At 47.8% G+C, this 23,634-nt stretch overlaps 1 protein-coding gene across 4 annotated transcripts in view; it reads left to right on the top strand.

Moving 5' to 3' along the window:
- Positions 1-23,353, top strand: part of JAML (junction adhesion molecule like) — a 29,718-nt gene extending 6,365 nt beyond the window's left edge. For 3 of the 4 annotated variants that reach the window (XM_025893683.2, XM_025893684.2, XM_025893685.2), the window contains 9 exons: positions 1,028-1,091; positions 3,918-4,072; positions 5,711-5,936; positions 11,055-11,167; positions 13,439-13,676; positions 16,854-16,992; positions 19,215-19,275; positions 20,912-21,001; positions 22,856-23,353. In XM_025893683.2, coding sequence (XP_025749468.1) covers positions 1,049-1,091; positions 3,918-4,072; positions 5,711-5,936; positions 11,055-11,167; positions 13,439-13,676; positions 16,854-16,992; positions 19,215-19,275; positions 20,912-21,001; positions 22,856-22,927 — 1,137 coding nt within the window. In that variant the 5' untranslated portion in view covers positions 1,028-1,048 and the 3' untranslated portion in view covers positions 22,928-23,353. Of the gene's footprint in view, positions 1-1,027; positions 1,092-3,917; positions 4,073-5,710; positions 5,937-11,054; positions 11,168-13,438; positions 13,677-16,853; positions 16,993-19,214; positions 19,276-20,911; positions 21,002-21,936; positions 22,300-22,855 lie in introns of all 4 variants that reach the window. The other variant, XM_073903816.1, reaches the window with a different exon arrangement.
- Positions 23,354-23,634: the final 281 nt, after the last annotated feature.

Genomic DNA, 23,634 nt, shown 5'->3' with positions numbered 1-23,634 from the left:
CTCAGTCGGTTAAGCGTCTCACTCTTGGTTTTGGCTCAGGTCATACTCTCAGGGTCCTGGGGTTGAGCCCTGCATCAGGCTCTGTGCTGGGTGTGGAGCCTGCTTAAGATTCTCTTTCTTGGGGCGCCTGGGTGGCTCAGTCGTTAAGCATCTGCCTTCAGCTCAGGTCATGATCCCAGGGTCCTGGGATCAAGCCCCGCATCGAACTCCCTGCTCACTGGGAAGCCTGCTTCTCCCTCTCCCACTCCCCCTGCTTGTGTTCCTTCTCTCACTGTGTCTCTCTCTGTCAAATAAATAAATAAAATCTTAAAAAAAAAAAGATTCTCTCTCTCTACCTCTTCTTCTGCCCCCCCCCACTTTCTCCCTCTCTTAAAAAAAAAAAGTGGGGAAAAGGGGCAACCCCCCCCCACCAAAACCTCACCATGGACATTTCATGGAGCTTCTTTCTGCCACAGAGCTTGGTGAATACCTTAACTGGGTTGAAAATTTTCTCATTTGTGTATCCCCTTTCCCACACGTCCCGAACATTATCTGTTTAAAAGTGGCAATTTTAATTTAGTTGGAGAGATGGGCAAAACTTTAACGCTGAGTCTCCTGTAATCTCCTGTTTGTGTGAAACTGTGAGGTTGTAGGATCTCTAGGGTTGTCACCTCAAGAATATCCTGAAATTAGTTGCTTTTTTCCTCTCGAAAAGCCACTTTCATCTAATCTTCCCTAACAGCCAGTCTAAAGTGGCCCCCAAGCGACTCTCCAAACACCGCTCTGTTTTGCTTCATCATAGCAGATTCTAGCACCTGCTACTTTCTTGTTCATTCATTTGCCTCTTTTTTTCTTTGCCCCTCCATCCCCCCCCCCCCCCCCCGCTTACAAAATGCACGTGCGCGGGGGGACTCTGCCCTTCTTGTTCGGGGCTGTATCCCAGAGCCTCAGACAGAGGCTGGCCCACGGAGACACTGACTGTGGGTTTGCTAAATTAACAAACTTATCTTGATGCTGTTTTCTGATTTTTGTTTTCTTTTATCTAAAGATTGAAAAATTGGTGAGCAGCATGTTTTGCCCACTGAAACTCATCCTGATGCCAGTGTTACTGGGTAAGTAGAAACCAAGGGATCAAGGAGGGGACTTGATTTCTCATAAGTCTCGTGCATTGTCAAAAGCCAATTTTATATATTTTCGTTTCCCCCTTGGTTTGTTGAAAACGGGAAACCCTAACCTGGAACTTCAGAGTTTTGTTGGAACAGCTGTTTTCGAAGCCAGGGAGCAAGCTCTTTCTTGGAAAGCTGAATCTTCCTGTGTTTCTATTAGACACCAAAGGCCTTCGGGTCCTGAGCTGGGGCTTCTGGGACTTTTCTGTGTGCTACAAAGAACATGTCTCTCTGGGATTCCTACACTCTCAATTGTGACTTTAAAACCACAGCTAGTCTCAGATCAGGAAATGAAATCACCAGAGAGCCCGAGAATCCCTGCAGCTCCGTGTTCATTCTTTTGCCATGCCAGCCTTCTTGTGGTTCCGCAAATGTGCTGAGCTCTTTCACAGTCTGGGGCAGTTTCCTTTGCCAAGAGCTCTTCTCTCCTCACCTTCCCGGAACAAGCCTGCCTAAGCCTTCCTTACCCTTCAGGGTTCTCTGTAAGCTTCACTTCCTTCTAAAAACCATCTTGGGCTGCCCCTGCAGCTTGGGTCAGACTCTCCCGTTCTTGAACCCTCCAAACCCTCCTTGCTCAGGGCTGCTGCTTTGTGGTTCAGCTCTTCTTTCTAAGTTGTTCATCCTCTCTTCCCGCCTTTTCTCTTTATCCACAGATCTAACTCTGTAGGAGGAATAAATGACTCAGGAGGTGCTTTGCTCTCGTCGTCTCTTATTTTTTTCTTTTTCATTATTATTATTTTATTTTTTTTGTAACTGGGCATGGTAACCTAAATACCGACTCAGCCTGGCTAAGTACAAGAAGAACTGCCTTTGCTCTAATTCCAGGGAACATGGAGTGTGCACACACAGGCAGGCAGACAGACACACAGACACCCCCCACCCCACCCCCAGGAAAAGAAGATGTATTTAAGAGAATTTGTTTTTACAGAAGCAGGGCTGTCATGCTCTGCCCGCGGGGGGGGGGGGGGGCGGGGGGGCGGAGCTTTAGGCATTTGCTCAGAGGTGCAGGAAGCAGCCCTCCCAGCCCGAGTTAGCAATCCAGTCCTGGAGCTAGTGGCTTGCTGGCATCAGGGGGTTTGTATTTCTTTGTGGAGAGGTTTGTCCTCCTCTGTAGAAAGTCTCATTTTCTTCAGCCATTTCTCAACCGATATGAGTTTCTCTTCGCTCCCACTCCCGTGGCCACTCTTGCTTTCTAGCTGCCCTCCACCCCTCCTGCCACACACAGTGCTCCCCAGACTCAATTACTTGTGCTTCTTACACCTTTAATCGCATGTCAAGCTGCTCAGTTCTCCCTTACAGGAAAATTCCAAATAGGTTTTGGAGCTAATTTTGATTTCTTTCAAAACAAGCCCCTCCAAATGGTTTGGAGTTCATGTTTTCTTTTCCGTCTTCCCTACTGTGTGCCTGCTGTTGGGCAGGAAGTTGACGCTTTTCTCTCAGCTTGCGTGGAAAGACTGGCATACTTTCTGTTTATTCCCACATGCGTTCACTTGGCTTCTCCTCCATATAAACTGGCCAGCATCTAAACTTGTCTTTCTTGATGTTGTTGTCTCTTTGCATGGGGCACATCTTGTGAAAACAGAAATGTTTCAAAACAGAAAACCCCCATGTGAGGGTTTTCTCTTTTAGTGAAAAGAGAAATGACTTGAGCAATATACAGATAGCGGAGTGGTGTCATGCGTGCAAAACACCCTCAGGCTGAAAAGCCAGGGCTGATGGCAAAGCTGGAATGGGAAGGTGGGGGAGAAGACCAGCACAAAGTAAATTCAAGGGGCGAGCCGTGCTCTGTATTGGCCACATTTTTTTAAAGAATGTTTTTCTTTTTTCTTTTTTTTTTTGAAGATTTTATTTTTATTTGAGAGAGAGAGAATGAGAGATAGAGAGCACGAGAGGGAAGAGGGTCAGAGGGAGAAGCAGACTCCCCGCTGAGCAGGGAACCCGATGCGGGACTCGATCCCGGGACTCCAGGATCATGACCTGAGCCGAAGGCAGTCGCTTAACCAACTGAGGCACCCAGGCACCCAAGAATGTTTTTCTTTTTCTTTTTTTTAAAAGCTTATGTATTTCAGAGAGAGAGAGAGAGTGGGGGTAGGGGCAGCAGCACAAGCAGACTCTGGTTTGAGCACAGAGCCTGATGCCGGGCTCGATCCCAGGACACTGAGATCATGACCTGAGCTGAAACCAAGAGTCTGACGCTGATGCTTAACCGACTGAACCACCAGGCGCCCCTGTATTGGCCTAATTACAAGGACCTACACGACAGCCAGAATCAGCCAGCCAAGTGAGAGATATGTTTTTGTAAAGGAACTAGAAAAAAGGAAAAGAAGGAAGCAAGAATACCTGTGAATAGGGAACCTGTGGGAAACTAGGAGCAAGAGACATCTCATTTCCTGTTTATGGGTGTCCAAATTCGTGACCTGAAAGGAGGATGTCAGGGTTTCTCTTCTTTCTTTAGACAGGAGCTTGGAGAAAGGAATTCTGGGAAATGGGGAAGGGACCAGCTAGGAGAACGGGAGCAGGTATGCATTTTTGCAGGATGAAGATTGCAGAACCCCTCTGACTTGGGAGGCCTGTGTGTAACTAGAGGGTATCTCTCTCACCCTTGGGAATGCCATGCTGGCTTGAGTGACAGACCTCTAAGTACTTTGTGTCAGGTGATCTGGGGAGGGAAGTTGTAGAGTTACTTAGTGTAGATTATTTAGTGATTAACTGATTTTTGTTGTTGAGGGTATTTGTCTAAATGATGTCTCCTCTTGCCTTTGACTTCTATAGATTATTCCTTGGGCCTGAATGATTTGATTGTTTCCTCCCTTGAACTAACAGTCCATGTGGGTGATTCAGCCCTGCTGGGATGTGTTTTCCAGAGCACAGAAGAGAAGCATGTGACCAAGGTAGACTGGATGTTCTCATCAGGAGAGCATGCCAAGGTAACAAGGAGGAAATATTACTGTAGAAGCCCCGGCCAGTGGTGTCAAGACAGTGAGGGGAGAGGGAGAACCAGGTCATCAGGTCCCATGAGATGGTGTTGCAACAGTTTGGGCTCCGAAGCTTGTCAGAACTGGGCCTCTTCCTAGCTTGGCCCTTTGGCTGTGTAATCAGCTGGGCAAGTTACTCAACCTTGCTGAACTTCAGCTTCCTCATCTGTGGAGATGAAGGTCATTATCATAATGGTAACGCTTACCTTTTGGGTCATTGAGAAGTAATGGAAGACATGCACATAAAGTTCTTTTTGTTTCTTTTTTTTTTTTTAAAGATTTTATTTATTTATTTGAGAGAGAGAGTGGGAGAGAGAGCACACGAGAGGGGGGAGGGTCAGAGGGAGAAGCAGACTCCCCGCCGAGCAGGGAGCCCGATGCGGGACTCGATCCCGGGACTCCAGGATCATAACCTGAGCCGAAGGCAGTCGCTTAACCAACTGAGCCACCCAGGCGCCCTTTTTGTTTCTTTTCTTGATGTCTGCCCTTTGTAGAGTAGTGTAGGTGGGTGGGAGGGCTGAGGAAGGGGAGAACATCGGTCTAGACAGAGGAGGCATGAGAATGATGTCACGGGAGTCTTTTTTGTGGGGGAGAGGGCCAGATTCTTTGAGCATTCCGTGCCCCAGAGTTCACCTCTTTCTCCTTCCTGGGGCTGCTTCAAGTGTTCAAGTGTTGGGATCGGCTGATACAGCACGGTCTTTCATGGGAGCTCTTCGGAGTGGGAAATAGCGTATAGACCTCATTAGAGGTTCTGTGGAGATACTTGTATCTTAGGATCATTTCTGAAATACATCCTAAGTAATGTGTTTCTAACAGTAAGGTCCTGAAGTTTGCTGACGAAGTGTTCTTTCTGTAGCTCAAAGCATGTTATTACTATAAGGCTACTCTCACTCAAATTTTTATTAGTACTTTTTATTATAAGAGGGATAGGCCCATGGTGTTAAGTAGAAATAAAGATTTCCCAGGGCTCCCTGTCCCGGCCTGGAAGCCACTCCCTGATGATGACTCCTTCACAAGCTGTATGATGTGCTGCCTGGAGGAGGGCAGAAAGGGGAGGAGTGACAGCCAACATGCCAACCAGGGATCATCACAACTCCCAGTCTGGGGGATTGCATCATGTCTTTGAATGCCATCCAGTCCGGGGCCCATGGCAGAAAACAGGGTGAACATAGACAAGGTTTTCAAAAGTTCAGATCCCCAGAGTGGTCTTCAGAGTGGGCATTACATTTTACCTTAAACTCTTAAGAAGTGAATATGCTTCACCATTTGTCCTTGTATAAAATAAGGTACTGGGCCTTGTCTGAGTTAGAGTGTTGCCTGGCACATTATTATTATTTGCTGGGTACCAAGTACTTTTTGATCATGATGATGATGATGGTGGTGATGATGGTGGTGGTGGTGATGATGGTGGTGGTGGTGGTGGTGGTGGTGGTGATGGTGATGGTGGTGGTGATGAGATGGTGGTGGTGATGATGCTGGTGGTGGTGGTGGTGATGCTGCCACCGCCACAGCACAGGGTCTTTTGGGTCCAGACTCCTAGGTCTGGTGCCAGTGACTCTAGATTTTCCCCAACATTGTGCTGCCCTCCAGGATGATTATGTGCTGTACTATTACGCCAACCTCAGCGTGCCTATGGGGCGCTTCAAGAACCGTGTACGCTTGGTGGGAGACATCTTACGCAATGATGGTTCTCTCCTGCTCCAAAATGTGGAAGAAGCTGACCAGGGAACCTATACCTGCGAAATCCGGCTGGAAGGGGAAAGCCTAGTGTTCAAAAAAGCCGTGGTGCTGCATGTATTACTGGAGGAACCCAAAGGTACGTGAATGCTCATTTAGAGAAGGGTGAAGGGGCAAGAGATTTGGTGTGCAAAGAAGGAAGGGAACTGATTTTGTTGAACAAATGCCAGCCTTTGGTCTAGATACATACCAGAGAGTGAATCCACAATAATTGGTGCTCTTTCAATAAAAATAATGAGAATGATTATTTTATTTTATTGTTTTTAAAAGATTTTATTCACTTACTTAAGGGGGGGTGAGGGGAGGAACAGAGGCAGAGGGACAAGCAGATCCTGCGCTGAGCTCGGAGCCCCATGTGGGGCTTGATCTCACGACCCTCAAATCATGATCTGAGCTGAAATCAAGAGTCAGACACTTGATGGACTGAGCCACCCAGGCACCCCAAGAATGATTATTTTATTACCTTACATGTGTTCCATCCTCATGAAAATGCTGTGTAGGAAGTATCGATCTTTTCGTTTTACAGATGAAGTCATTGAGGCCTCGAGACGCTTAGATGCGACTTGCCTAAGGACACATATTTATTAAATGGCATATCTGGTACTTGAACCCTGGCATCTCTGACAACAAAGTCCCTATTGCTTTTACTCTACCCTGGTACTTCCCATCAGTTATCCACATTGATGCCATGTCTGTATCTTGTAGGTTCCTATGGGTAAGTGTTCTGGGGGATAGAAAAGAGGTGAGATCTCCCTAACTTCTCTGGTCTTCGTTTTCCCATTTGTCAATGGAGAGTGGCCTCGTAGACTGGTGGTTTTATTTATTTATTTATTTATTTATTTATTTATTTATTTATTTATTTATTTTAATGATTTTATTTATTTATTTGAGAGAGAGAGAATGAGAGATAGAGAGCACGAGAGGGAAGAGGGTCAGAGGGAGAAGCAGACTCCCCACTGAGCAGGGAGCCCGATGCGGGACTCGATCCCGGGACTCCAGGATCATGACCTGAGCCGAAGGCAGTCGCTTAACCAACTGAGCCACCCAGGTGCCCAGACTGGTGGTTTTAAACTGTGCCCTGTAGAAGCCTGAAGGTTCAGCAAACCTGGTAGGCTGCACAAAGGGTGAGAACAGGGCAGGGGGTTAATAGAGGACCGGGTCAGGTCCAGAGTCCTTTCTCTTTTTCCTGTTTTTATTCATTGGGCTGCCAGATAAGAATTTGTGTAAAGAAAGAATTCTGCTGCTTTAAAAAAGTTTGGAAACTGCAGAATAAGATACATTCTTTAAAAGTGTGCATTGAGAGAATAGTCTGTGGCCTCAGGAAAGTTTGCGGTCTAGTTAGGGAGCTAGAATCTGGACCTCCTCCCCTCCCCCAGCTGTTTGGGTCCACTCTGTTAGTGAGCTCCTTTGGAGTACCTGCGTGCTCCTCTTCAGTGACACTTAGAACACCTGTCCAGTTATGCCTTCCCTGGTCGTGTGGGTCTGTATTTTTTGTCCTCTGACCAGCCCTGGACACTATGCCTGGCACAGAGTAAGCAGTCAATAAACATTTGCCAAATGAGTAAATTTCTTGAATTAGCATCCCTTACTTGAATCCAGTTTCTAAAAAACAGAATTGTAGAAGGAATTGTAGAAGGTGGCCTCTGGTGCTCTCTCCTAATTTTTCCTACTTTTTTTCTTTTCTTTTTTTTATTATGTTAATCACTATATATTACATCATTAGTTTTTGATGTAGTGTTCCATGATTCATTGTTTGCGTATAACACCCAGTACCATGCAGTACGTGCCCTCCTTAATACCCATCACCAGGCTAACCCATCCCCCCACGCTCCTCCCCTCTGGAACCCTCTGTTTCTCAGAGTCCATAGTCTCTCAGGGTTCATCTCCCCCTCCGATTTCCATTGACATTTTTCTTTTGATTTTCAAAGCTGTAGTTCTCCAGAAAGAGGAAACGAATCGGCTTTTTCCCCAGGGATTATCTTTGGGCTACTGCTTTCTGCTTTGTCTTCTGATGCCTTGCCCGGACACTTGTCCATACAAGCATGGCCTACAAAATGGGCGCCTTTTCCCTCTTTGAAGAGACACAGAGGGCATGAACCAAAAGGAGCCAGTTTCAGAATTGGAGAATCCATGGAAACAGGCTAGAGCAGTTTTAGGGTTAGTCACATCCTTCCTTGGTAGACAGTGGAGCAACCTGTATTTTTCCCTTCTAGCCAGGAAAGAGGTAGAGCCAAGTGCTCAAAATGTGCCTGGTGGCCACTGGAAAGTTGTTCAGCTTGTCTGATGGAGGTTGTCTTCCCCCACGTGAAGCTATCTATACTTTTCTCTACAGAGTTTACTCGTCAGTTTATAATTGTTCTCCTTCAGTTCCTTTTTCTCATAGTTCTTATTTTAAATACTATAGGCAATATTCTTTTTTTTTTTTTTAAAGATTTTATTTATTTATTTGACAGAGACACAGCGAGAGAGGGAACACAAGCAGGGGCAGTGGGAGAGGAAGAAGCAGGCTTTGCACTGAGCAGGGAGCCTGATGTGGGGCTCGATCCCAGGACCCTGGGATCACGACCTGAGCTGAAGGCAGATGCTTAACAACTGAGCCACCCAGGCGCCCCGGCAATATTCTTTTAAAAAATTTTTAAAAATAATATTTTTTAAGATTTTATTTATTTGAGAAAAAGAGAGAGCATGAGTTGCGGGGGAGGGGCAGAGGGAGAAGGAGAAGCAGACTCCCCACTCAGCAGGGAGCTGGATGCGGAGCTCGATCCCAGGACCCTGAGATCATGACCTGAGCCGAAGGAAGACACTTAACCGACTGAGTCACCCAGGTGCCCCTATAGGCAGTATTCTTTTTTTTTTTTTTAAGATTTTATTTATTTATTTGACAGAGAGAGAGAGAGCGAGAGAGGGAACACAAGCAGGGGGAGTGGGAGAGGGAGAAGCAGGCTTCCTGCTGAGCAGGGAGCCCGATGCGGGGCTCGATCCCAGGACCCTGGGATCATGACCTGAGCCGAGGCAGACGCTTAACGACTGAGCCACCCAGGCGCCCCTATAGGCAGTATTCTTGCAAATAAAAATAATATTAACTTCCTTACCCTTTGCTCTAGAATCAGCTGTCCTTCCACTGATGTGAGGTGGCACACTATAGTGATATTTTCTTCCCTCAGGCCTGGGTTTATGTGCTGGCTCTGCCCTTTACGGGCCACGTGCCTTTGGGCTCTCTCACCTTCCTCTGAAAATGGGAGAATAACAGTGCATATCTCAAAATATTGTAATGACTAGTTGACATGCTACATATAAGGTGTCTGGCACATGCCTGGTACAATGGAAGGTGCAGAATGGTTTGCTGTTTATTACTGCACTTTATTTTATTATATTTTTGGTTTTTTTTAGTAGGCTCCATGGCCAGTGTGGAGCCCAATATGGGGCTTGAACTCACGACCCTGAGATCAAGACTTGAGCTGAGATCAGGAGTCAGATGCTTAATGGACTGAGCCACCCAGGCGCCCCTATTACTGCATTTTAAAAATATGGTGCAGTTCTTAATGTACTGTTGGATTTATTTTTTTTTATTTTTAATTTTTTTAATTTTTATTTTTTTTAAAGATTTTATTTATTTATTTGAGAAACAGAGAATGAGAGACAGAGAGCACGAGAGGGAAGAGGGTCAGAGGGAGAAGCAGACTCCCTGCTGAGCAGGGAACCCGATGTGGGACTCGATCCCGGGACGCCAGGATCATGACCTGAGCCGAAGGCAGTCGCTTAACCGACTGAGCCACCCAGGCGCCCCCGTACTGTTGGATTTAGAGGGACTTTCCCTCCCTACCGGTATTCTTTGGAGTGAATTTTTATTACTTTCAAAATGATTCCCTCTGTAGAGTTTCAAGTTCCTATTTTCTTTTGCTTCCCTCCTATTGTGCATCTCTCCTGCTGGGCAGGAAGTTCATGGGCTCCCAGAGAAACAATTCCGATGACAAGGTCAGGTTATGCACTGTGTTTGTTCCTTCATGAGCTTTGCCTGATATTCTTTTGAACAGTTAAGACCGAGGCTTGTGTCTCCCTAAATACCAAACTGCGTTTCTTTTCTTAACTGACTTTGTGTAACAGATTATTGAAAAATTAGAAACATCTTGCTAATTTTTTTTTTCAGGAACCCCTCAAAATGACTTATGCAATAAGCATATGACGGGGTCAGCTGCTTATACAAATAAGCAAAAGGAAGAGCCTAGGAGTTGGGAAGCCTGAAGCAGGGGGAGAGGGATCTTCTGGGGGAGGGGGGAGTGGGGCAGGGATTGAAACAGAAAAGAAAGCCAAGAGGAAGGCTGTCTATTGTCTTGGCCTAATTAGCAAGCAGTCCTGTGACCTGTACTGTGGCCAGAACTGTCCTAAGCAAGTCCTAAGACAACTTGTAAAAAGAATAAAAGAAATTGAAGAAAATCGCCCGTGAATCAGTTTTTCAGCTAGAAGAGCCGGTGACATGTTATATAACTTTCTAGAAGTTAACTAGATGAGCCATGACAGTTATATAACTTTCTACTTCCTGTTTATGTTCAGCAGATGTGGGTGTCTAAGTTGGTGAACAGAAAGAGGGGGCCTCAGGATTTTCTGTACTTTCGTTATTTTTTTTTATTATGTTAATCACCATACATCACATCATTAGTTTTTGATGCGGTGTTCCATGATTCATTGTTTGCATATAACACCCAGTGCTCCATGCAGAACGTGCCCTCTTTAATACCCATCACCGGGCTAACCCATCCCCCTCCCCCCCAGAACCCTCAGTTTGTTTCTCGGAGTCCATAGTCTCTCATGGTTCGTCTCCCCCTCTGATTTTGTACTTTCTTTAGTATAGCTTGAATTGGAGCTGGAACTCAGGAGAAATTCTAGAAAAGGGGAAGGAGCAGGGAACTAAAGGGAATCACAAAGTGTTTATTGTAGTATGAAGACCCATCAGAGCTGATGTGTGCGGGCAGCCGTGGGTACTCTCTTACTCATGGGGTGTCCTGGGAGCAAGAGGCCGCTGGGTACTCTGTCCCCACAGGATCATCTGGCTCATCTGTGGAGTGAATGTGCACAGTATATGGTGGTGACATTGATTTTATGGCTGAGGATCGTTGGCTAAACATGATCTCTTCTGGAAGTTCTTTGACGTTTGTAGATGATACCTTGGGTTTGACTTGAGTTACCATTTTATCCCCAGAGCTCATGGTCCATGTGGGTGACTCGACTCAGCTGGGGTGTGTTTTCCAGAGCACAGAAGAGAAACGCATGACCAAGGTAGACTGGATGTTCTCATCAGGAGAGCACGCCAAGGTAAGGAGGAAGAACCATCAGTGTGTAGTAGAAGCCCCTGGCGATGGTGTCAGGACAGTGCGGGGAGAGGGAGAATTTAGGCCCCAGGTGCCATGTCATGCTGTTGCAAGAGGCTTGGGCTTTGGAGCTTGTCAGAACTGGTCCTCCAGCTCAGCCACTTGGCTGGGCAACTTCAGCTTCGTGGTGGGAAGAAGGACTCTCAGGAGGATGACAAAGAAGAGGATGATATTCCTGTTGCTGCTGTTCATCTTGTAGGGTTGTCAAGACACATACTGGATCGTCCATGTAAAGTATTTGTATGTGTCTTGGACATTGCATTTTACTTTCCTTCCTCTTTTCCCTTCCCCTCTTTGTAGAGTCTATGGAAGAAGGAGGGGGATGACTTCTGTGGCCTTGTCTCTAAGCTTTGGGCTAGGCATAAGAATGATTGCATTCTTATTTTTATTTGGGTTATTTTGGTAAGTTTCTTTCTATGCCCCACTGCCCCACTTATGGGATGGAGGGAATTTTCTTTGTCTTTATGGGTTCTTCCGATGTTGGGATTAGAAGGTCCTGGAGGCCAGGGTATGGAGTGGTTCATGGGAACTCTGAAGCAGCAAGTGGCAAGTTAGTTCACTAGACTGGTAGATGTCCTCCGTGCATGGTGATATACATACGGGTCAAGGTGTGTTGTGGGGGATATCCCAGGTCATTTATTGTTAATAAAAATTAAGGTGCGAAGTAGCTTTTCTATTAAGACATATTCCCAGTCATCCCTATAAACAAGTCACTTGATTCCTGTATGCTGAGTGGGGGTGAAAGGGTGGCATCATGGTGGGGAATGGGGAATTCCATGTAGTCCCAGCTCCACCTCTGGGAGTCCGTCATGTGTTTAGACGTCAACCACCAAGTAAGTCACAGCAGAAAATAGGTCGCAAAAGAACATTTTGAGCTGTGAGTTCAAAACACAAGAGATAAGGTATTAGGGACCAGGTCTTCTCATTCATGTTTGTGTCTGTATACCCATTTACTTTTCTTAAAACCTTTTTAAGAATAGTAATATTTACTTCCCTTTATAAAAATTCCAACACTTATTCATTTAACAACTATTTTAAGCACTGATGTGGCTGACACTCAGAGCTCCTGCCTTGATGGGAGACTTATGATCAAGATCAAGGGAGATACACAGTAAAATAAGGAGGAAATAAATATGTGGTATGTCAGGTAATAGCAAGAGCTATGGAGAACAAGAAAGCGGGCATTTGCGGTTCTTGTTTTACATGGTTGGTCAGAGAGGACTCCCTGAAAAGATGACATTTGAGCAGAGATCTGCTGGAAGTGAGGGAGCGAACCGTGTGTATTTCTGGGGGGCAGAGTATCCCAGGCAAAGGGAGTAGCAAATGCAAAGGCCCTGAGGCCAGTACTCAAGGAGAGCAAAAAGCTCAGTGTGGATGGAGTAAAATGACCCAGGTAGGTGAGGGAAGAAAAAGTAGAAGATGAAATCAGAAAGGAAGATGGAGTGGGCAGATCATGGCGGGCCTTGTACATTTAGTAGAAATGGGGGGCCATCGGAGGGTTTGGAGTAGAGGAGTAACATGATTTAACTTCTATTTCTAAGGGCTCACCTGCTGAGAATAGACTGTAGTTAGGAGTTAAGCAGGGAGACAAGTAAGGAAGCTCCTTGCAGGAATTCAGGTGAGAGATGGGGTGGCTTGGACCAGAATGGTAACCATGGAAGAGTTGAGAAATGGCTAGATTTTGGATTTGTCTTGAAGGTAGAGGTGACCGGATTTGCTGCGGGATTTTTAATGTGAGTTTAAGAAAGAGAGGAATTAAGGATGACTCCAAGATTTTTAGTCTGAGCATCTGGAATAAGGCTTTGCCATTTACCAAAACGGGATGGACTGGAAGGAGCTGGTTTGGGGGAATAATTTGGAGTTGAGTTTTAGACGTGTTTCAAGTGCCTATTGGATATCCAACTGGAAATGCCTTAAGAAGTAAAGGTGTACTTATACTTCCTTTTACTGGAGAAGTACAAAAAGGGAACGCCCCTTGTCCTCCTTTCCTTCCTTATCCCTTTCTGCCAATGGGACAGCGGTTGTGTGTCCTTCACAGCTACACATGCTGTGTGTGCATGTGTGTGCGTGACTCATGATGCCTCATACTTTCTGATCAGACCTTCACTGCCCACATGTATAGGGCCCTATAAGTCCCGAGAGCCCCCCACTCAGCCTTCCCCATGCCCTGTCTTTCTCGGTCCTTGCAATCTCATATGTTCCTTTTCCCTTCTAGGAGGAGGTTGTGTTACGTTATTACCCCAAACTCAGTGTCCCTGTGGGGTACTCCGAGAACTGGGGCCGCTTCCAGAACCGTGTAACCCTGGTGGGGGACACTTCCCACAATGATGCGTCTATCTTGCTGCAAGGAGTGAAGGAGTCTGACAGAGGAAGCTACACCTGTAGTATCCACCTGGGGAACCTGACCTTCAGGAAAACCACCACGCTGCACGTGATCGTGAAAGAGCCCCGAAGTATCTGACATTTGGTTGGGGAGGGATGAGGGGCCTCATAGCTAGTAGGCATGGCCAGGAGTAGATGCCAGAGAGGAACCTAGGGTGCAGAATTGCAGGAGGCATGACTCTGAGGTGCTGTACTTGCATGACTCTGATACAAGTCCTCATACCCTGGACTTACGTGACCTTCACAGTGATGCCTCCTTCCATCTGGAGCCCTAGGCACCTTGCTTGCCTCACTCTAGTTCTGGCCCTGCGGGTACCTCAAAGACGAGGGAGCTAATATTTGGTGAACTCCAGCCTTCTGCCAGAACTCACTCCCTGCCCGTGTAATATACCAATCTAAAGCTATAGGAGCTCAGGGATGGATTGGAGCTGATGTCCAAGGTCTTTTTTCCTCGGATGCTGTACGCTCTGTAGCAGAAGGGAAGATGACCCTGAGCTGGTGAGAGACAGCACAGAGCAGACAGAAAACAGGAAGGGACCAGAACCCAAAAGAGGGGTGTTCTCTGGTGAAAGGTTTTCTGTCCTGGCGAACATTGTACATTAAAGCCAGTGGTATGTAGAATAAAGACTCTTTATTGTGTGGACCAAGAGAGGTTGATAAGTGAGGGATTATAGTTAAATGGTAACACAGTTAACAGTCAGGATGTGGCCTGTGGACTTTGCCTTTTGCTAGAGCCCTGCACTGGGCGTTGGCTGTGGGTTTGTTGGGGGCAGGGATGCGGGTGAGGAGGGAACACACCTCAGTACCTCTGACCAGAGATTTGAATCTCTGGAGATGCCTTCTTAACCAACTGAGCCACCCAGGCGCCCGTCTGGAGACACCTTCTTGTAAGACATAGTACAGGGTCCCAGCTGGAGGGGGAAGAGGGGCAGATGGATTTCTTCACTCTCAGAAGTCTCATTCCTACTTCACAGAGAAAATACATACCATGAGTGGGAGCTCACTCCACCTCCAAGCCCCCCCATCACTCCCCCATCCAGGCCTAACTACATCTGCCCGCATCCTCACCTCTCTGTCCGTCCCGCCATGCCAGGCTCCCTTCCGCCCTGGGCTTATCCAAACCTCTGTGCTCAGGTGGCATTTTCTCCGTCTCTGGAAACTTGCGCTTTCTACTGGCTTCTGCTATCCAGCCTATAAATATGCTCACCTCAAAAAACAAAAACAAAAACAAAAACAAAATAGGGGTTCCTGGGTGGCTCAGTCAGTTGGGCGTCTGCCTTTGGCTCAGGTCACGGTCCCAGGGTCCTGGGATCGAGCCCCGCATCGGGCTCCCTGCTCGGCGGGAAGCCTGCTTCTCCCTCTGCCTCTGCCGCTCGCCCTGCCTGTGCTCACGTGCCCGGCTCTCTCTCCCAAATAAATAATTAAAAAACAACAACAGATAAATATGCCCCCCTCTTGCTCTCACCTGTCCTTGTCTACTTTAGCTCTTACCTGTGTCATCTTCTTAAAACAGAAATAACTCACATCCTATACATTCACTCATTTAAAGCCTACAACTCAGTGATTTTTAGTATATTCAGAGTTGTGCGTCCTTCACCACAATCAATGATCTGTTTCTTTCCTGACCTAGCCAAGTAGCTTGCTAAGAGGCCGTAATGTGGTGCCTCCTCTCTCACTTCCCATTAATTCCTTAGTGCATTGCATCCCGGCTTCTGCTTCTGCCTCTGCTCTGGCTTGGGTCACCGATGTGGCTCTAATCGACCACCCTCAGCCTTCTTTGCCCGCGTAGTATCGGACACTGTATTCTTTATATATACAATATCTTCTATGTTGAATTCATTCTTCCTTCTTTCCTCCCTCTCCTCCCTCCCTCCCACCCGCCCTTCCTTCCTTCCTGTCTAATTCATCTATGATTCCATCAAATTCTAGCCAAATAGTCCACAAATACTTCAAATGCAACATGCCCAGACCTCCTCCTGCGCACCTGTCCCCGGCTCATCTCCTCCACCTCGGTCAACACCCGCGCCACCTACACAGCCACCGCGCTGGGTGCCTGGGACTTGTACCTGATCCTTTCCTTTCCCGTGACCCCCAGTCTCACAGGTCAACCAGTCCTGTCGCGTCTACTACTGACTTTGAGTCTGCCTTCCTTCCAGTCCTACACCACGCTCTAGCTGTCTTCCGCTCTGTCCTGGCCTGTAAGCTCCTAGCTGGTGTCTGCTCTCATTCTCAGCCCCTGCGTGAGTTCTCCCTGCCGCTCTCCGTGCCGTTTGCTCTAAATCACAAATCTCAACATTCTGTCCCGGTGCTCAGAGTCTTTCAGTGGTTGGTTTCTCCATCATTTACAGAAAGAAAGCCAGACTCCTGGGTGGAATAATCAAGGCCCTTCATGACCGAGACTCTGCTATCTGTCCGGCCTAATCCCCCACCATGTGCAAAAGTGCAACCTTGAGCCAGACCCATGGAACTATTTCTAATTTCTGAACATACCATCCTCTTGGGCCTCCAGACCTTGTGTGTAATGCGCCCCCATCCTTTTCCATATTGTGCGCCCAACAAACTTGATGTTTCCTGAATTAAACTTTAAAACTGTTGTTGAGAGATTCTCATCTGTTCTGCATAGAATTGGGTACCCTTTTGGACTTCCCATGTGGACTGCCATCATGGCCCCCATAGCAATCCGTGGTTTTCCATCAACATGTTTGTCCCTCTCCTTGAAGGCAGGGACCATGCATTATTTGTCTTTGAGGCTTCCTTGCCTAGTATAAATGGCACCCAGGAGTGTTTATGTATGTATTTAGAGTGAATTGAGGAAATGAATGAAGGGTACCTCTTCATTGGGTGGAAGTGCCTTACTTGGTATCATGACTGTGGGGCTGACTGTTGTACTATATATCCTTTTGAAACCAACCACTTTCTTATAGAAGGATCTGCAGCCTCTAAAACGTCTGTTATTTTATTTTAGGGTAGAATTGTTCATGTCAAAGGAAACTCTGCTGTAGGTGACGTGCTATTCTCTTCTCCCACCCTCCTTAATCTACACTGTAGTTAGGGATAAACAAGGGGGCCAGACCTGGTTCTCCATCGAATGGGGACAGCTGGAGCCCCAGTGTTTCAGCATGGGCTGGAGCCTGGCCTTCTCCCCCACCTTCCTGACATGGCTGTGGCTCCTTGGTATAGAACTGGTGGGACTCACAGCTGTTTTCTGGATTATTGAGACCCTCTCATTGCTTTTCTCCTTTCCCAAGCATTGGTGACCCCAGTAGCCCTCAGACCTGAGATCCTGGGTGGTAATCAGGTGGTGATCATTGTGGGCATTGTCTGTGGCACTGTCCTGCTGCTTCCTGTTCTGATATTGGCCATGAAGAGGACCCACAGGAACGAGAGGTACTGGGCTGGGCGGGGGGGGGGCTTGTGGTGCCTCGAGCCTGAAGTGGAAGAGTGATAGGGTCCTAACCATGCCATTCGCACAGGAGGGGGTCCTTTAAAATAGAATCGTCCGTGGTTGTCACACTAGATGTCGTCTCTGTAACGACCCCAGCCTTCCGCTTGCTGTGTTCCAGAAAAGCCTCGCCTGTCCCTACACCCTCCTCTTTCATTTTGGTATTTTACAGAGATTATCGGCTCTTTTGTAAATGGTGGTCTAAGGCGAGCATAATTAGGAGTATAAATCTTACACAAGAGCTTTAAGGTGCCATTCAGTGCCTGAGAGAAATGGTTTTTGAATTATCCACAATACCCACTCCATATAGAAGATCAGATCTTGAGGGTTGTCGGTGGCCTTATTTAAGGAGGGAGCACATCCTAGGGCGCCCGGGTGGCTCAGTCGGTTAAGCGTCTGACTCTTGATTTCGGCTCAGGTCATGATCTCTGGGTCGTAGGATCAATGCAGAGTCTGCTTGTCCCTTTCCCTCTCCTCCTCCCCCTGACTGTGCTTTCTCTCTCAAATTAATAAATAAAATCTTTAAAAAAAAAAACATGAACACATTCTAATTCTGAGAGGGTATTTTTGAATGGATGCCCTGAGTTAGTTATTGTTGAAACGTGTTGTTAAAGTCTTGAATGCATCCCCCCTTCTCCCAGCGTCTCCAAAATGCCCAGATGCCCAGACATAGCAACAGTGTTTCACTGGCCGTTGGCAGGCCCATGTCCCTCCACTTAGCCAATTGTCGATGACGAGATACATTGCTGGGGCAAACTGGCTCTCTTGCTGAAATGCTGTCATTGGGCAAAGACCCCCATTCCTGGGTTCTGCCTTCTGAGTCTCCTCTCCCATGAAACACGGACTCTACAGAAAGTGCTTTGCCTGCTGGGTTTGCACTTCCATTTCCCAGGGCCTCTCTGACTTGGTTTGAACGTGGTTGGCCTCTCTGAGGGTCTTTGCTCTGGGCGTGCAGATGGCCCTGAGCCCAGAGTTAGACAACCATTATCAACTCAGCGCCCCACCCTGGGCCTCCGTTTCCCTCCAAATGAAATCAGTACTTCCATGTCTACTAGCTTACCCTAAAGAAACAATCAGACTGATATCCTGAGATTTGTAAGCACAGTTGCTGTAGCCCTGATGATAATTAAACACTGAAATCATCCACGGTGACTGTCAGCTAATGAGTCATTGAATCAGTGTTCCACTCAGTGACATACTGCACAACCCCAAATGTAATGGCATGGGAAAATGTCCCATGTGTAATGTGTAATATGTAATATGATCTCAGTTTTATAAAAAAGAAAATTATATAATGCTCACTGCAGCAGCATATACAATAAATCTATTTTGTGTGAGCACACTTAGGCCTGCGCTGAGAAAGAATAATTCCAAAGTCTCAGTAGTGCTATTTGAGAGAAAAGAGAAGGTGGGTCCCACAAGGGCAGGAGGTTTACTAGGACTTCAACCTCCAACTCTCTCTGTTTCTTTACTATTCGAATTAGTTTTACAATGAGAACACACACACAGTGAGAATCAGAAAGTATGAGAAAACTATTCCCTCCACTTTGAGACAAAAAAAATATGGTTTCTTTTCTAGCTTCAACCCTGATTTTTTTTTTTTTTTTTTTAGCTCTACCTTAGGCCAAAACAGAAAAAAGGGAAGTATATTCAGTGGCAGATGCAGAAGGCAGATGGTCAAGAGATCAAAGGCCAAGGGCTGGGAAAGGGCCAGCGAGCTGGGGGCTGGGGATGGGGAGGGAGGGGGGGTTGTGGCACTAATTCTGCTTGGCCGCCTCGCTGGGGGGAGGAGCCCTTTGAACTGGGTGTCGCTGAGCTTCTGTTGCCCCCTGCTGGCTCAGCTGCGTCTCCCCAGTCCTAGGTTCTGATAACATCGAATGCCCGGGGCGGTGCTCGCTATTAATTCATGTAAAACTGTGTGGACAGAAAGATGTTAGCTGGGTAATAGAGACGTCGAAGCTGTCCAGCCCAGACTCCCTCCAGAATGCCTCCCTGCTCTCCACCAGAGAGATGCACTTCTCAGATTTCATGGTGAACTGGGGAGTCTAGGGAGAAGAGTTCCTCCTCTGGGGTCCCCCTCTTCACAAGGCTCTGTGGGGTCTCAGGCAGGCCCCCTTGAATATATAGTGCCCACCGGCTAATTCCGCCTGCTTTTCCTGCCTTGCAGCTCAGTAACCTCCACAATGCTGGTAAAAAGCCTGGAGAACGTAAAGAAGCCTGATCCAGAGGTAAGGGAAAACTCAAGCCTCCATTTCGCTGCTGAGCCCAATGAGGGTGGATACGGCTCCATCCAGGGGGAGTCACTGTCATTCTGCGTGGCCTGTCTTACTCGGTGTTATAGCTCAGCATGCCGGCCAGTGCTGGGTACAGAGCAGGGGCTCGGGAAATCTTCATCACCAGAGTGAGAGTCCCCCAGGAGGGAGTGGGGTGGGTCCACGGGGCCTCCTGGTAGGGCCACAGGAAAGAGCGCTGGACTCAGAGTCAGAAAATCCACGTTCATGGGACGCCTGGCTGGCTCAGTCAGTTAAGCGTCTGCCTTCGGCTCAGGTCATGATCCCAGGGTCCTGGGATGGAGCCCTGCGTCGGCTCCCTGCTCGGTGGGGGAGTCTGCTTCCTCCTCTCCCTCTGCTGCTCCCCCTGCTTGTGCTCTCTCGCTCTTTCTCTGACAAATAAATAAAACCTTAAAAAGAAATCCCTATTTAAGCCCAGCTCTGCCACCTCCCAGAGCCACTCTTTTCTCACCAGTAAAATGAGGGTGAGGACGAACACATTTGACCTGTTTTAAGGTTCAAATAACCTGATGATCTGCAAGGGCTTTATAATCCCTGGGCACTTGTGGAACCATAAGGGAGAATTGTGGTATATTCAGGAGTTAAGTGAAGAAGTTAATGGTTCAGATTAAATATTCGGTGACTTTAAGAAAGAGGATTGGGCCACCTGGGTGGCTCAGTTGTTAAATGTCTGCCTTTGGCTCGAGTTATGGTCCCAGGGTCCTGGGATCGAGCCCCACCTCGGGCTCCCTGCTCCACGGGAAGCCTGTTTCTCCCTCTTCTATTCCCCCTGCTTGTGTTCCTTCTCTCGCTGTGTCTCTGTCAAATAAATAAAATCTTAAAAAAAAAAAAGAGAGAGGATCAAGAAGAACTTTTTCTTCCATATTAGTTTGTAACAGAGCTATAAATAATTGTTATTAGGGTCTGAGAAATGAATTCATTTCCTTGAACTCCCTTTCCTCCCTCTCCTCCTCCCTGCTTTCCTCGCTCCCTCCTTCCCTTCTTTTAAAAACTCCTCTTGGAATATTTACTTTCCCATCTTTTGCCCTGTTTGTGACCCAAGAATAGGATTTTGTCACAACATAGTGCAGGGGCCTCCAGATGTCACTGGATGACGTCACCTCCCCAAATAGTGACAGGAACATGAATCACAAAGTACCACCGACCTCACAAATGTGAAGTCCAGCGAGGGCTGTCCCTGCCCTGTAAACCCTCTTAAAGAGCTGACCCCGGTTAGCTGCTGATCAATGCCATCCTGCCATGCCTCTAAATAGAAGGAACTAAGCACAAAGTACAAATAATCTGGCAAGATAAGGATTCCCTGCTGCTACCTAAGTGCCCATCCAAACGAAGAGGTCTGTCTTTTGAAGCAAAGAATTTGGTTCTTAAGATAGAGCTCTTTGCTGACTAGTCAATTTTCTTAATTTTCGGGAAGACTGGGGACTGAATTATCATTATCAATGATCATTTTCTAGCTCTTAATAATCCTCTGGTGTCGATGCCCTGCAAATAGTAGTAGGTGGCTTTTTACTTGGGCACATAACATTTGCTGATTTTTAGTAACGTTTATACTATTTCCCCCCCACCTACCCAGAAACATGTTTACTCTTCAATAGCCACACGGGAGCAGATCGAGGTGGAAGAAGAATCCAGTGGAAAAGCAGAGGCCACCTACATGACCATGGTGAGAGCGCTTCTGGGCCCAGCTGGGCCAGGTGTCCGGAGGGTGGAGAAGGAGTTGGCAAGGATGTGGCCGCGTAGCTAGATCACCCTGGGGGTGTGTGTGTGTGTGTCACTCTTCTGAGTGATCTTTCTACGTAGTAGGGAAGTCTGAGAAGCTGATGCTCAGCTGGATAGAAAAGTAACACCAAACTTGCCTTCATACCCAGTCTCGAGGGTTGATTGATTGATTTTAAAGATTTTTATTTATTTGACAGAGAGAGACACAGCGAGAGAGGGAACACAAGCAGGGGGAGTGGGAGAGGGAGAAGCAGGCTTCCCGCCGAGCAGGGAGCCCGATGCGGGGCTTGATCCCAGGACCCTGGGATCGTGACCTGAGCCAAAGGCAGATGCTTAACGACTGAGCCACCCAGGCACCCCTCCAGTCTCGAGTATTTAAAGGTCATTAGGGCTAAAGATGATTGATTTTAGTGGTGAAAAGAGGCACCTTTGTCAGGGAGAAGCAAAGTGCCTCTGGCTCATTAGAGATTGAACACAACCTAATAGAGAGGGTACCATAGAGCCTTGGACAAACGTTGTGTCGCAATTTTCCTTCCTATCCGAGAGTCCCTTCCAGTTCTTACATTTTTAAATTCTGTGGCTTATGCTGTTTTGACATAATGTGATTGCCAGGAAGGCTGCATTCTGTATAATAATATGGAGTCGGATTCCTGCTCTCCTTCCTCCGCTTCCTCCGCTCCACAGCACCTAGAAAAGGCACCCGGCGTGTAGTGAGTAGGAGTAAGGACAGAAGGAGTGAGCTGGCAATGGGCACGGTTCTATTTGTAGGCTAATAATAGGCACCCAGGCCGTGAAGGGAGCCGTGTTCTGCTGGGCTCAGGCAGGCTGGCCTCCTCCGTTTGGGGGACAGTGGCTTGTTGCTTGTTCTCATCACACCAGCACCGAGGACACATGATTCCCAGATGATGGCAGTGGAGAAGGATCCTGCTGAGGGCGCGTGAGGTCAGGGACCTGGCCGGGTTCCACCCAGTGAAACAGTAGCCCCCCTCTGAAGTCGCGTGCGGTCCTGTTTCCCCTGCCGTCCTTCTCCCGGGACTACCACGGGATGCTCCAGGCGCTGCCGGGCCTCGTGCGGCCTCCCGGACACTCGCTGCCGACAGCTGCACGGTGGCTGAGAGCGGCCCCACCGGCATGGCACCTTTGGCAGAAAACCTGGGAGCCGCCACCTCTACCCGCCATGCTCAGCGGAGGTGCTTGGATTGAAACTTTGCGTAGAACAGCACTTCTGTCATTTTGAAACAGGTGCAATGAGGCGAGTGTGATGAGAGGCCAAAGCCACAAGACTCAAAGGCTTGTAGAGGCCAGTCAGGTTGTTTTAAAGGCCGTGGGCCAAATTCGGGAAGCCTCTGGACGAATCCCGGCCCGCGGGCCACCTGTTGGAGACCTCTGGTAGAGAGGCATTATTTGATTAGGGAGCAGGGATAACAACAAACTTTGGATTTTGTTGTTTTGTTGTTGTTGAATTGATTACATTTACTTCAGAGGAGGGGGCACCGTGTCCCCTTTCTGGGGCCGGACAACACAGTGGTTAACATCACAAGCTTGAAGTTGGGCAGACCTGGGCCCACAGGCCTGGCTCTATGACTTAGATGCAGGTAGCTTAGCCTCTCTGACACTTGGTTTCCTCATCCTTAAAATGGGAATCATAATATCCACCTCCCGGTGGTGAGGCTCTCATGCGTGAGTGCTGGTGAAATTCAGAATTGGGTCAGAGAGATGGAAAGAGCTCAGTACATGGTCACTATTCTGATGGAAATACTTACACCTGTGCTTTCTTTCTTCCCCACCCCCCCTGCAGCACCCAGTTTGGCCTTCCCTGAGGTCAGCACCCAGTAACCCAGCTGATAAACGTCAGCTGGGTGAATTCTAAAACCAGAGCAAGACCTTTGAGAAGAAAGGAGAGTTCCTTTTGCGCTTAGCAGTGCCAGAGGCTCCTCTGTGTATCCTGAGTTACTGGATGGGTCGTTCCGGGACCCCCCCTGCCCCCCAAGTTCTTCTCCTGCCTCATTGGTCGAAGGGCTGAAGAAGAAGGGTTCAAAACCCAGCAGAAAGACGGGACAGCTTGGGAGGGACAGGCCCCGACGGAGGGAAGCATGGATGCCGTCCTTCCGGAGCTGGACGCTGGCCCTGGGGACCCTGGCCGAGCGGCCATGGCAGCCTCAAGCATTCCATCAGATCCTCGGCTTGGATGGTGTTCTGCATGGATGGGTCCCTGGGAAGAATTGCAGAAATAAAAACCAACCCAAATGATTCCTTTGGCAAACTACCCCTAAATAAATGTGGCTTGCGGAAATCATCCTGTTTGTATACCCTGGTTGAGGGGCAAGTGAAGGCTGGGTGAGGAATTTATAGTCAGGAATGCCTCAGACAACTGAGGAGAGGAGAGCCACTGGAGACCAGTGTTGGCCCTGGGACCGTGTGGGGGCAAATGGGTTGCAGTGGGGTATGGATACAGGTCGAGGATTTAACCCAGCCCTTGTCAGCCTGGCTAGGTATCAGAATGGCTGGTGGCTCTTTGCTGGGCCTTGCTGAAGACATCTGAGCTGGAGCTTGGGCATCTGTCTTTTTCAAATGTGG

This window comes from Callorhinus ursinus, unplaced genomic scaffold (assembly GCF_003265705.2).
Source record: "Callorhinus ursinus isolate GAN/ISIS: 27379988/994484 unplaced genomic scaffold, GSC_fseal_2.0 scaffold19, whole genome shotgun sequence".
NCBI classification, from domain to species: domain Eukaryota; kingdom Metazoa; phylum Chordata; class Mammalia; order Carnivora; family Otariidae; genus Callorhinus; species Callorhinus ursinus.
The sequence above is the reverse complement of the archived record's forward strand: the minus strand, read 5'-3'. Positions and strand labels throughout refer to the sequence as shown.